The sequence below is a fragment of the Nymphaea colorata genome, unplaced genomic scaffold (assembly GCF_008831285.2).
Source record: "Nymphaea colorata isolate Beijing-Zhang1983 unplaced genomic scaffold, ASM883128v2 scaffold0427, whole genome shotgun sequence".
NCBI classification, from domain to species: domain Eukaryota; kingdom Viridiplantae; phylum Streptophyta; class Magnoliopsida; order Nymphaeales; family Nymphaeaceae; genus Nymphaea; species Nymphaea colorata.
The window spans coordinates 15951-29351 of record NW_022204933.1 but is presented as its reverse complement, the minus strand read 5'-3'; the positions used below and the strand labels follow the sequence as shown (position 1 = coordinate 29351).

The 13401-nt window shown below is 42.2% G+C and overlaps 2 protein-coding genes across 2 annotated transcripts; one reads left to right on the top strand and one right to left on the bottom strand.

The window, feature by feature from the left end:
• Window positions 1–811: 811 nt before the first annotated feature.
• Window positions 812–1940, bottom strand: LOC116244979 (uncharacterized). The gene is made up of 3 exons (XM_031616749.2): window positions 1856–1940; window positions 1701–1764; window positions 812–1415 (listed from the first exon to the last, which is right to left on the bottom strand). The coding sequence occupies exons 1-3, from the start codon at window positions 1938–1940 to the stop codon at window positions 812–814; spliced, it is 753 nt and encodes a 250-aa protein (XP_031472609.2).
• Window positions 1941–1982: 42 nt separating this feature from the next.
• LOC116244978 (uncharacterized) lies at window positions 1983–2324 on the top strand. The gene has a single exon (XM_031616748.2). The coding sequence runs from the start codon at window positions 1983–1985 to the stop codon at window positions 2322–2324; it is 342 nt and encodes a 113-aa protein (XP_031472608.2).
• Window positions 2325–13401: the final 11077 nt, after the last annotated feature.

Sequence of the window (13401 nt, the reverse complement as noted above, 5' to 3'; positions counted from 1 at the left end):
ACCCCAACCCCAACCCCAACCCCAACCCCAACCCCAACCCCAACCCCAACCCCAACCCCAACCCCAACCCCAACCCCAACCCCAACCCCAAAGATGAAGGTAACAGCTTAATCGTTGCTTGGCTTTATGCGACAAATAATTCCATATAATCAGTTTTTACCAAAGAAGTCAAGATATTTCCTTAGGATATTGACTGCAGCCATTCCATCAACCAGCTCCTTCTCGCGTCTGAGATGCCCCCACTTCCGAATTTCATCTTAAATGGCCCTCAGCTGCGATTTGGCGTTCATAGTTGTCCATGATTCATCGACAAAGGTGAACTTATAGTCCTCGATTTTCGGGTGTTCCAAGTGGACGCCGTCTATAAACTGGTCGATGAGGTCGATTATGCTCTCCTTTAAGCTCCATGTACTTCCTTTTGTTGCGATTCCACCACATAGTTTGGCTTGCCGATGACAAGAGCCAAAGGCCGTTCTTTCTTCAAGAGGCGGCTCAAGTCCTATCGAAACTACTTCGATCGAATATCCCTCCTGATGGTTGTCAGATACTGATTTGCTATAAGTGTACAAATGCATGAAGAAGATCTGAGCTTGTGACTGCGAGACCTGTTGACTTCATCCCGAAATCAATGCCGATTATTGTCTTGGGAAAAGGCTGTTGTTGAAGATGCAACTTGAGTGCGTAATTGCTCATTTTTTGCCACATTGTGGTGAAGAATCGCGAGGGTTGCTATTAAATATAATTCAGATGAACTCAATATATGATGGATGCATGATATGATAGATGGTGAGGTTGATTGAGGGATGAATAATCAAGGATGCCAATTTCTGTCAACACTGGCTCCGCAGAGAGATGAGGTTCCAAGGTATTGCTTAATGGAAGGAGCCTTCCATCCAGCGAAGGCCGTGAAATCAGAGAAGCTTGGTGTGTTGTCGTAGTGGGCATACCAAAGTGGGATTCCAGCTGATGCCTGTCCACATGCGTCATAGCTTCCAAAAATAGTTCCCCACATATACCTTGAAGCATAAATTCCGACTTTCTTGCCTTTGGCCTTAATCGCATTGACAGTCTCCATAAGGAAGGCGCAGTTAGAGGCTGAGTCGTGGCCACTCCAAGAACATCCAGGACTTGGGTTTGTCTCGACATCGATCCAGATAGTCTCGTAGAGATTGCCAGGGATTTGCTTCACCATATCGTCGACTTGAGAAGTGGCGTTCTTTCCTCTGCAGGGGAACATATAGGTATCAGCCTTGAGTCCTCCTGCTTTGATGTTTGTGAGACTTTGAACAGCATGGGTGTCGATTCCTCCGAAAGAGCAATATCCACGAGCAACAGCAAAGGTAATATTGGCGTTCTTCATGCAGGTGAAGTTCTCAACTGAGAAAAGTTGAGAAATGTCGACTCCGAACACGCAACTGCACGAGCAGACGAGGCAGAATATCAATAAAAAACCTCCCAAATTAAACATATCTTTATATTAAAAGCCAATAAACTATCCATTATTTTCAATCAATTTTTTCTCAAAACGATACTGTTTGCTTCAACCTAATTCGGCATTATTATCTTATTCAACCAACCAATTATTTTTTCAATTAATAATATTTATCCTTCCAAAGCCATTTTTCCAAAATTGCCCAAAGCAATCTTTCCAAGATTTACTATAAAGTGATTTTAATATATTTGTGATTATAATAATTTACCATAAATGTTCAAGAAGTTGATCGTTGTTGACGCCAAGGGTCACCTGCTCGGCAGACTGGCCTCCTATATCGCAAAGACCCTCCTCAGCGGTAAAACGTCCTGCTAACTTAGGCCAGAGAGTCGCAGTCGTCAGAGCCGAAGGAATCAATATCACCGGATCTCTCTTTAGAAATAAAGTTAAATTCTCTGAGTTCCTCAGAAAGAGACTCCTTACCAACCCCCGCAGAACCTTTGTTCATTACCGCGCTCCCTCCAGAATCTTCTGGAGGACCGTCCGTGGCATGCTTCCCCATAAATCCGCCAGAGGAGCTGAGGCTTTGGGAAGACTTAAAGTTTTCGAGGGTGTCCCCGCTCCCTATGACACCAAGAAGAGAGAAGTTGTCCCCGATGCTCTCAGAGCTGTCAAGCTTTCCAGCTTCAGAAAGTTCTGTACCCTCGGTGACCTCTCAAGCGAAGTCGGATGGGGAAAGCGATCCCTCGTCGAGAAGTTGGAGAACAAGAGAAGAGAGCGTGCTTCAGCATGGCACAAGAAGAGACTGGCCAGTCAAAACAACGTCAGAAAGGCCTTGAACCTCAAGGAAATCAACTCAGTTAGAGCTGAACTGGCCGCCTACGGCTACTGATGCTATTTGACCATAGATACATAATCATAACAAAAGCATCAAATCCAAAGTTATGATAAAATAATAGGTATGATGATATGAGAAATTTCATTCCTTGAGCCTCTCTTGGCTGGTCTGGAGGTTGAACTCTGAAGCCACGGCTCTGATTTCCCTCTTGACGAATTCTGGGTTGAATTCTTCCTTGCTAAGGAACTCGTCTGCTTCCTCGAAATAAATTGAATCGTTGAAGAACTCACTCTCCTTCCAGCTGTAGCAGATCTTGAGGAAAAATCCAGTGATGATTGAGGTAACGATACCGATACCCAAGGAGCAAAAAGTGGTGGCTACTTGAAGACCCCCTTGCTTGTAGGGTGTGGCAACCAAGGTAGCCAGTTGAGGGAAACTGGTATTGGATGGGGTATATGCATCAAGGGTGCTTGGATAGGTATAGGTTGCAGCAACAACGGCACTGACAAGTCCTCCAATTACTCCTGGGATTCCGTGCAAGTTATGTACTCCGCATGTATCGTATAAGCCAAATTTATGCTACAAATAAGGAGTTAAGTATTGGAAACCGAGAGTTGAGATATTCCGGTCAAAAATCCAATCGCCAAGGCACCTCCTGGTTGAATAAGATTCCTGATGCGGCTCCGATGACGACACCTCCGGAGAGAGTGCATTGAGTAAATGTTCCATGGTGAACCTGTTTTTAAGGAAGGCGCTGGTCATGAAAGTGGCTAGACAGCTACCGGTGAGTGCGATGATGGTGTTTGAAATGACTTGTGTTTTCGTGAAGGGGGTCAAGGCGAAGATGCCAAAGTTAAAGGATGGCCAATACATCCAGAGGAAGAGCGTTCCGATAAGGCAAAGATGTTTGATGTATAGTTGGTCATTGGCTTGCTGTTTGGCTTGGTGAGATATGCGAGGAAGAGACTGATCGTGAGGCCACCATATGCACCAAAGGCATGGATGACCATGCTGCCTCCAACATCGAATCCTTTGATCAAATCATAGCAGATTACTTCGTTGAGAGTGTATCCGATTTCGTGGATGAGGCACATGATCAAGATATCCTGAGGACCAACTCTACCAATAGTGCATCCGATGTTCACGAACATAGAAGCAGCCGAGTAAAGCCCGCTGAGGAAGGTCTCTTCATTGACGTAGATGTAGTAGTTGTGACTATCGAATCCTTCGACCAAAACTCTTTTCCAAAAAGCACTAAGCAAGATGTAGAGTTGAGGCATGAGGGCGTTCATGAAGAAAGTGTAGGAGAAAGCTGACCAGGAGGTTGTTTTCGAGAAGGCCATCAGGTATCCAAAGCCAATCAACATCATCACATTGACATCTTGATAAGCTGCATACCTTTCGGGGTTTAAGCCCTCATCTGTATTATTCTGAATTCTCACAAAGACTCCGAATAATACAATAATGCTGACTTCTACGATGAGGAGTAGAATGGCATAGTTTTTTATAGTCCTGGCGTGATGTTAGGCCCCACCCTTTTACATCAACACTTTAATATCAAATTAAAATTAACAAACTAATGTTTCAATTTAATTTAAATGCCCCGAATAGATCCTAAAATCCAAGTCAGAGCTTTATAAGCAAAAACAAGGTTTTCGTAATATGGCTTGCAAGATAACATATCCTATCCATTTTTAATAAATTTTATCATGAATATCAGCATTCGATTTTGCTCTGTTGCCCATGTGTGACTGCATTTAAAGTTTTAATAAATGTAATCATATGACTTTATTGGTATTGATTGTCATATCTAAAGTACTCCTGTTAGGTTTTTAAGTAAAATAAGAAGAAAATGTACAAAAAACATCTATACTTATGTTTTAGATAAGTATTAAAGAAAATGCGTCAGAGATTATGGAAAGTTATGACTTCCATTTATCAGTAGGAAATTGGTTAGAAATGATCAAAATCGATAAGCCTTAACATTTTTCTACTTTTCATTTGCCCTAAAATCTCGATTTGAGTGCCTTTCCACTTTCAAATGCGGAAGTTCTTCAGCTATTTTCGAAGAATAAGTTCAAAAAGAAACTTTTGCGAGCTGGATTTTCGATTCTGTAAAGAATTCAGGGTCAAGGTAAGCTGATTATATCATTTTATACTTTCTTTAAGTAGCTTTTTTGGGTAATTGATGAGGTTTTCTTAAAACTCAATCATTGTGGCTTATATTAAGAACCTCGGTTGATAATAACGTGAAAAATTTGCTCAATTTTGCATGATTGTACAGCTTTTTGAGCTAAGATATGCTTAGACAATAAACTTGAATTGTAAAACTTACCCTTCTCAGGTCAATTTAATAGAGCAAGTTGCACTTGAATCAGTATTTATTTGATAAATGACTCTAAGCCTTACATCTTTCATGATATTTTTGCTATCTCCTCCCAGCTTTCTATGTTTACTTCCTTATAATTGACTAAGAAGAGGCAGCTTTTAACTTTTTAACCTGGCGGCCACTATTCAATTATTTATGAATAGTTGAGTCTAAAATATGAGCGAATCTTCCATGATTATGGTCATCAATCTTGAAGTCAAAAGTTATTAAAATCAAAGTTCCAAAGAAACTCTGTTGGAGTAGATAGGGGGCAGCTCGAACGCTATAAACCTATCTTTGAGTTCTTTATTCACCCTCTTCTCAGATTCTGAGTGCGTTCACGACAAGGAAGAAAATCGACCAACTTGATGGGCGACAAGATCCTTGTGGTTTCGTTTTTGCGACTGCCCCTCATCAGTTGTCTTGATCCTTTTCCATCATTCTGAAGGAGGGTGTGCTGGGGGCCATGGTGTCGTCATCGCAGGTGGATCGTCTCGATACTCTGCTGGTCTTGAGTGCCTCGCTGCTCACCCGAGCCTCTCTAAAAAAGTCTTTGGGTAGCTTGCAGGTTCTAATCTTTATTTTGTTAGGAAGAGAAGTTGCCCTACCGCTGCGCTCCGAGGATTAGGCCCGAAGGAGATTGGCTTCATATAAGATAATAATTTTAATTAGTCAATCGTTTAAATTAATATTAGTTTTCCGTTTTTTAGAATGTGGACAAATGAAATAGCTCCAGAATGCCCTTTAAATTGAATAAATTGTCAAGCAAAACCTGCTAAATAAGATATCAACTATTCTTCTGCTTGGAGAGCTCCATAAAGATTAGTATTACAAGTTTTAACCCCTGGAAAATCTGCTATGAGCAAATTTTTAAAATAACAACATATTCTTTTGCTGGTGTATTTATCATAAAGCCAACCTAACTTTTACCTTTTTTAGGCAAAAAGTATGGGCAATCCCTAAGACTTTAATTAAATAATTTACAAAATCAAAAAATGGCTAAGAGGCCAAGCAGCAAAAACGATGAAATTCCTAGTATGGATCGCCCCGAATTGTAAAGTGTGTAAAAGTTTGTTCCTGTTGCACAGTTGCATACATCTGAAGTGCAAAGGACACAATCACCATTCGATATGGTAAACCCTTAAAGACACTTGGAGCATTTTCCTGTGGCCTGCGAGCATTCCCTGCAATAACTCCCACAAGAAGTGCAGCTAGAGCCTACATAGGACTATCTTTACCATCGAAATAATATCCAGTTTGGCAGACCGAACAAAGATAGGATGATGTGCAGGTGTCGCAAAGACTGATGCAGGGGTAACAGGTAGTTCCAGAAAGATAGTATCCGGTTGAACACGCCACGCAAGTGCCATTAGAGTCGCAAGTAGCACAGGGAAGCGTGCAGACTGCACAAGTCTTTGTTGGAGTAAGCGAATAATTTGTATTACAAGTTGTACATTAAACTGTATTGTTGCATGAAGCGCAATTAGCAATGCAGGAAGGACAAGCATTACTGGATAGGAAATGGCCAGTAACACAACTAGTACAAGTCGCATAGGCTGTGCAAGTGGCACATACCAAAGGACAGGCCGAACATGTTTGGGTGGCGGAAATAAAGAAAAATCCATCCTGGCAGCTAGTACAAGTGGTTGGCCCATTGCAGTTGGCACAAGGCAGTGAACAGGCGATACAGCTAGGAGAACTAAGATAGTAAGTATTAGAACAAGCAGTGCATGTATACCCAGAAGAAAAAGAGCAAGTAGTACAGCCGGCAGGACAGGGCTCGCAACCATTAGAAACCAGATAGTACTGAGCCTGGCAAGTGGTGCAAACAGTACTAGAACTGCAGACCGAGCATCCAATCGGGCAGCTCAAGCATACTCCTGATTGCAGCGTGGTGGATGCAGCGCAAGCAAGACATGTAAGTGACTGATCGCAAGAGTCGCAATTAGGAGGGCATGCAAGGCATAGTCCCGAAGTGTCTGAAAGTACATACCCTACCTTGCAAAAAAGGTACCTGTATCGCATGTGGTGCATAGATTTTCATCGCAGCAGGCGAGACAGCCAGTTGAGCAGAGTATGCACTACATGAGGTAATTATTGGCGTAGTATCCGGTATCGCAGACCAGGTGGTAGCCTCGCTATAGAAGATTAGGACTGTCAAGATGAGTAATTATCGCATATAGTTATAATTTAATTGCTTATCGATATGGGAATAACATTATGGGACCATATTTTCAGCCATAGAATCATCAAAAATCCTTTTTATGAATTATGAAAAATGATCCTGAATCATTTTATCTATCCAAGCGAAGCCTTCCTGCCCTTTGAGGGCTGTTTGTTTTTTTTTGATGTAGGTGATGTCGATAATTTTAATTCAAAAGATAATGTTCAGCCACATAATTATTACCGTCCTAGCTTATATTAATAAGTTCTCTCATTCATGTAAGTTAGATCCATGATCATTATACTGGTAGCCTTGCAACTAACTTTCTCGATGGCCTGTCTTGCCTACAACATCGTCAACAACCGATCAGTATGCTCATTTTACCATTTCAGTTCTAACTCTTCACAATATTTCGTGGGGAAATACCAAGAAAATGAATGGCTTATTTATGCTGTCCAGTTTAGCTGGCAAATAATCGTCATTTTCGCATAAATCTCGACCTTAGGCTTATTTATCTGCTTAAGATAAAGCATAAATAGACTAGATAGCACGGCAAAACAGACTAATTCTCTGAGTGGGGATACATTTTTATTGTGGTTGGAGTTATCGGACAAACAGTTGTTACTGGCTATAGTTTTGGAGTAATTCTTGAGATCGGCTATGAAAATGGTATAAATGTTGGGGACTTCATCATAACTACGTTTCAGGGTGTAATTTTTGGACTCATGCTTATAACAGTTTCAATATATATTTATAATTTTCAAACCCTGCAGAAGACTCTGAAAAAAGAATAGAAAATCAACCACAAGAGCAATTAGTAAGAAGCCCCTGGAGCCAATCTTTAAAAAAGTAGAATAAAAATAAAAGAACTAGCAGAAAGTTATTTCCAAAGCAGTTTCTACAACTATAAATCACTACAAACCGAATCTGAACTAAAATACCTCTCCAATGGGTCAGCATTTTCAACATTTATCTCAACTTGTTGAGCCATAAAATCAATTGTCATCTGCTAGGGCCCCTTTGCTTGAAATGCCCCCACCCCACCCCACCTATGGTCTAATAGAAATAGCAAAGCAGATCAATTTCATCAGGAAATATGTCAACTAAATTAAAAGTACATGTCCCCAAGCTGAATCTAGACCAAATGAAAAAGAAAGATAGTACAAATAAGGACCCTTTTGGCATTTTGAGCAACTTATAAATTTCTGCCATCAAACCCTTACGACACTCCAATGCATATAATCGGCCAATTAGTGACTCAGAAGCCTCTAACATATTCCCACCAGCCAAAAAATAGACAAAAAAGAAATGAAGTAATAAACTTGCTCATTCATAATATGATTTTTCCAATAAAATTGAACAAATCAATTGCAGAGTTACTCGCAAGTCTCCAAATCTCTATATTTACGAATGAAGTCCATCGCCATGAGTTACTTGGAAGGGATGCGTTCTTTTGGATTTTTCTTAAGGATAGCTAGGATGAAATCTTTGAATTCTTTGGTTAGCTTGCGGTTAGCTGGGAACTCAACTTCATCAGTAACCTAGATATTAGAAAAATTACAATTTTGACGAGGTCTTCCTGCTCGCTGATGTTGAACGGAGAGGTACCGATGTGAAGTTCATAAGCAAGGATCCCCACGGCCCACAAGTCAACCTTTTCATCATATCTTTCACCTTGAAGCAGTTCGGGAGATAGATACAGAGGGGTTCCGCAAAAAGTAGCCCTCAATTCTTCCTTTTTGTTGACGGCCCATCCGAAATCACAAAGTTTGACGTTTCCCTAAGTATTAGAGAAGAAATACGTGGACAAGCACAATATTCTCGGGCTTGATATCACGGTGAAGGATCTTGTGGCGATGCATCAGGCAAACTGCATCAAGAAGATTGCCAATTATGAAGGAAGTGCTCTCCTCTGAGAGGGTTTGCCCAGTGGAAATGACATCATAGAGTTGTCCATCACAGCCAAGCTCAAGGACAGTGTAGAAGTTTTCTTAGTCTGCGAAGTAGCCATAGGTTTTTATGATGTTCGGGTGGTCCAAGAAGCTTTGGATCTTGAGTTACCTGATGAACTGCACGAGGAGATTGTCCTGGATGATCTTTTTCTTGTCCATCACCTTCAGGGCCACGATCATGCCTGTGTATACCTCCCGCGCCAGGCTGACCACTCCGAACTTGCCTTCACCAAGTCGCCGGATTATCTTGAAATTTTACTTCCCCAAGGCTCCACGCTTCTCCCATTTTCCACGCTATGGCGACTTGGTCTGGCTGCGTAGGAAGGAAGGCAGTGCCTTTTATGACTTATATGTTTGGAGAGGGGACTCAGTGTTGGTGGTAGAAGCTGTCTCCTTGAGGCGGTTGTTAGTACGGCCTCCTGAGTTGCGGGCCTTGAAAAATGGTTACTTGTCATGGTCTTTTGAGCTGCCTTTGCGCAGGTGAGCTAGACGATCCCAATTAATCTCCCGACCCTGTTGAGGTGGTTGTTGTCGATGTCCCTCTTCTCCACGTCCAAGAGCCTCTGGCGATGGGTACATGTTGACTCTTTGGTTATGGCGGCGCAGTTCTTCATCGGATGCATAGCGAACCAGCATCTGTCTTTGATAAAGATCGTCGAGCTTAAACTTGGGAGCTGGCTTGGGTGAGAGACCAGTGTGATGCGCATTAGAGGGCGAGTTGACGATTAGACTTCCGCCAGGCCTTGCACTCTCGTAGTTGTCCCAGCGGCTGCTGCCTCCCATATTCTTGATCATTAAATAAAATCAAAGAATCACATCAAATACCATATCCCTTCCCTCCCCATTCCACCTTCATCCTTTTACACAGTATTATATATGCACAGTACAAGCAACTCCTTCTCCATCCTAGTCCCCTTCGCTACAGTCAATCGAAAACAGCGTCCCGAGGGCGCCTCCCCGCAGCGGCCACTCTCCTCCATCATTGCATAGAACTAGATACGGGAGCAAAACTTGTAGTACCAGCACCTACTCATCCGCAGGAAAGAGCTGGAAATAGCTGTTGAGGATCACCGTAACCAGTATGAAGCTCTCGTCAAAAGACGGAAGAAGGCAGACCGCACACTTTAGGATGCGATTGCTAAGAGAGACCAAGCACAACTCTAATGCAAAGAGAAACGTTGTTACCTGCAACGATATTACGAGGAACTCGATCGCAAGTTTAGAGGAGGAAGGGAGGACCTCTTTGGAAGTCTCGCACGCTTGGAGCGCAATCTATTGGAGGCTTATGAGAAGGACTAGAAGCGACTGAGAGAGAGTCTCAGTTCTGAGGAAGAATAATTCAACAGGCTTGCCACTTTGGTGGGTGTTGAGCGGTAACGGCGCAATCATTTGCAGGAGCAGCTGGAAAGGATGGAAAATGTGCGATAAAACAATATGTACTCGATGAGGAAGTCGGGAGACAACGATTTGGTTGAACTCCTGAACTAGAATAACCACATGCTTAATGAGTTGGACAGGCTCAAGAAGACCAAAAAGACCCTTGAGAGTGAGGAAAGGGTCTTCAAACGCATCCTAAATGTCGAGGAGGAGCATCGTAAGCACTCAGCCATCATCCAGAATGGCATCAAGAAGATGTTCATCAATAAGCTCAAAGACCAAAGGTATAAAGCAGGGTCGTCTTCAGAATACGAAAAAAACCTACAGGGTCTGAAGGAAATCCTGGCCAAGAAGAGAACGGAAAGAGATGCGATGATCGCTGAAATTAGCGATAAAAAGGCGCGCCTGGAAGCCATCCGCAGAGAAAACAATTAAAAGAACAGAGAGTATGGCGAACTCTAAGAAAAATTATTCAGGCGCCAAAGCAGATGAATCCATACTTTTATTGCAATATCATCAAAACTTATATTCGATCTATTAATGCTTTATTTAATAATTTTTTATTCCTTTACATGAAGCCAAGCAATAAAATTAGCAGCAACAGTAAAATTTGTTCTATAAAAGATCAGCCAGTCAGTGAAGAGAGCATCAGTCCCTCTATCAAATCCAAGGGGAAGAAAGTGGCAGAAGCAGCGAAAAATAACCCTGATGCTAAAAGAATATTTAGGGAATAGAAAAGCCGATAGAAACCTAAACTGGTTTCCCCCAAAGAGAAGCAAAAGCTTTCACCAATAGTTTCAGTGAATCATACCTTATCTTAAGAACAGGTGCTTTCTCGAAGAGAAAGGGTCACGCGAAGATAAAACCATCATTCCCAAGGAGACAACACAGTGAAACGGGAAGAGGCGCCTGTCCTAACTGAAAGTGCGGCAGCGTAACGATAAGCAGATATGTTTGCTAATCGCAGAGAACCGCCTGCTTGGCAGCCATAGCAGCAAGCTATCAGTCAACCCCTCTCCCAGCCATAGCAGCAAGCTATCAGTCAACCCCTCTCCCAGCCATAGCAGCAAGCTATCAGTCAACCCCTCTCCCAGCCATAGCAGCAAGCTATCAGTCAACCCCTCTCCCAGCCATTGCAGCAAGCTATCAGTCAACCCCTCTCCCAGCCCTATCCCCAGACATAAATACGAAGTTTTCAAATATCAGAGTTTCTTAATACAGGTAAGTCGCAATAAGTGACTTTGAATATAGTCTTAAGGCATGAATTTGGGAGAGGGGTCCTTCCTGAAGCTTAATCTGGGCCACGAGGAAAAAATGCTCCAGAATCTTAAAAATCATTATCACCATTATCAAACAGATCTATATCTTCAAGTTCAATAAGTTCTCTACTTTCAAGTTTCGCTCAACTCAAAAAATACCGTGAAAAGGAATAAAGAAGGAAAAAGAATGACAAAAAAGTGAAGAATAAAAAGAAAAGAGATCGAAGCCGCAGTAGATCGAGGGATAAAGGCCGAGGCGCATCCAAGCATCGTCGCCATGATCGACATAATTGAATGAATTCAATTATATAGAGTTGCTTGAACTCTTTAAAGTTATACCTTTGCAATTATCCATGTTATTGAGATAAGGATATCATCAGTGTGCTGCCTTCAACAGCTAGGCATATGTAGAAAGAGTATGCGAGATGAGGGATGTAATTTGCAAATATAAGGAATGCAGAGCGTTGATTAAGATAAAAGAAGCTGCCTAGCATCATGAGAAGAACTGTCCATCAAGATAGCAACTGTGCAGTTGGTGTACGAAAACCTTCAAAACTGCCGAATTCAATTCCCACAAAGGTATATGCTCTTAGCGCAAAATTATCTGCCAATTGTAATTATGTTCAGATCGAGGTGCTCCATACAGCATTTAGTTAGCATAGGCTAGAATGCATGTTCTCCTGCACGATGGACATGCGACGCTGCCATAACGAGCTTATCGAAGTGACACAATAAAAATATCCCTTATGGAATCCCAAAAGCTGGAGCTGCTGCATTATAAAAACGCTATCTTTCATGGCTACCTGAGTGGCCTTCGCAAACAAGGCGAGGCCATCGTTGTCTTGGACATCCGCGCAATCCTTATCGGTAAATTCTCTAACGATCAACTAACCGAAGAATGTGTCATCATGCTCACACCCGATACCTACTTCATAGGATCATTTAAGAACGGACTACTAGATGGATCGTTCGCAATACGCTCGCAACGCTACAGTATCTACTCCCAGACCCGCATGGGCAAAGTAGAAGGAGAAATCTTGGTCATCGACAAGCGGGAAAAGAAGGGAAGGGTCTGGGAGATCGAAAGTAAACGCTTTTTTAGATTTAGATGATGAAGGAGTATGCATCAGGTAGGCGGAATACGACCACATGTTTAGCGAATAGAAAATCGCAAAAGCAATAGCGCCCTATACGAAGCTTTTTCCCACTCTTCTAGAGCATTTTCTTCTGAATAGCTCGGGCAAGTTTAGCATGAAGGCACTCAAGGGGAAGGAAAGACTCGACCTTTCTATGGAAGTACGAGCCATGCGCAAGCTTACAGTTCAGTTTGAACGGGAAAGAGTGATTGGAGTGGGCGTAATGGCTGAGGGAAACATCATGGGACTAGGATATATCTACGATAGAGGCGGAGATGTGGAGTTTTAAGGATAAATCGACCGAAATCAGCTCCACGGATAGGGAGTGAAGCATGAACTATCAACTGGTCGTAGCATCTATGGCAGGTTCTCTCGCGGGGACATCAGAAGCCTTGATGTGTTGACCGACAACGAATCAGCTGATGCCAGCCTCAACAAACTCAAAAAGCGAATCCATATCCGTTCCCTAGAGTATACCAACGATTACATCAACGAACGTCCAGTCTACCTCCTCAGAAACTTCTACTAAGCAGTAGTCCGAAACGAGATCAGTTATTCTCAGTTCAAGCGTTAGCATGGAAACAGTAGAGTCTTAAAAAAATCCCCACCGAGTAGGGATATGAGTGCAGACGAGCTTTCCCAAGACATAAACGCAAATCTTAAGCAGAAATTAACAGCAAAAGACATAGGGGTAAGAAGGATGATAGGAAAGTTTGCCAAAATGATGATAATTATTGATTATGAATAGCAAGATATTAGACGATGAGGATGTTTCGAGTGTTTCTGCGTCGAAAGTGCTGAACAACAAAAGCGCATACATCCTGTTCTACTAAAAGATAACAACGTGATTACTATTTTATTCATTTCTATCACAT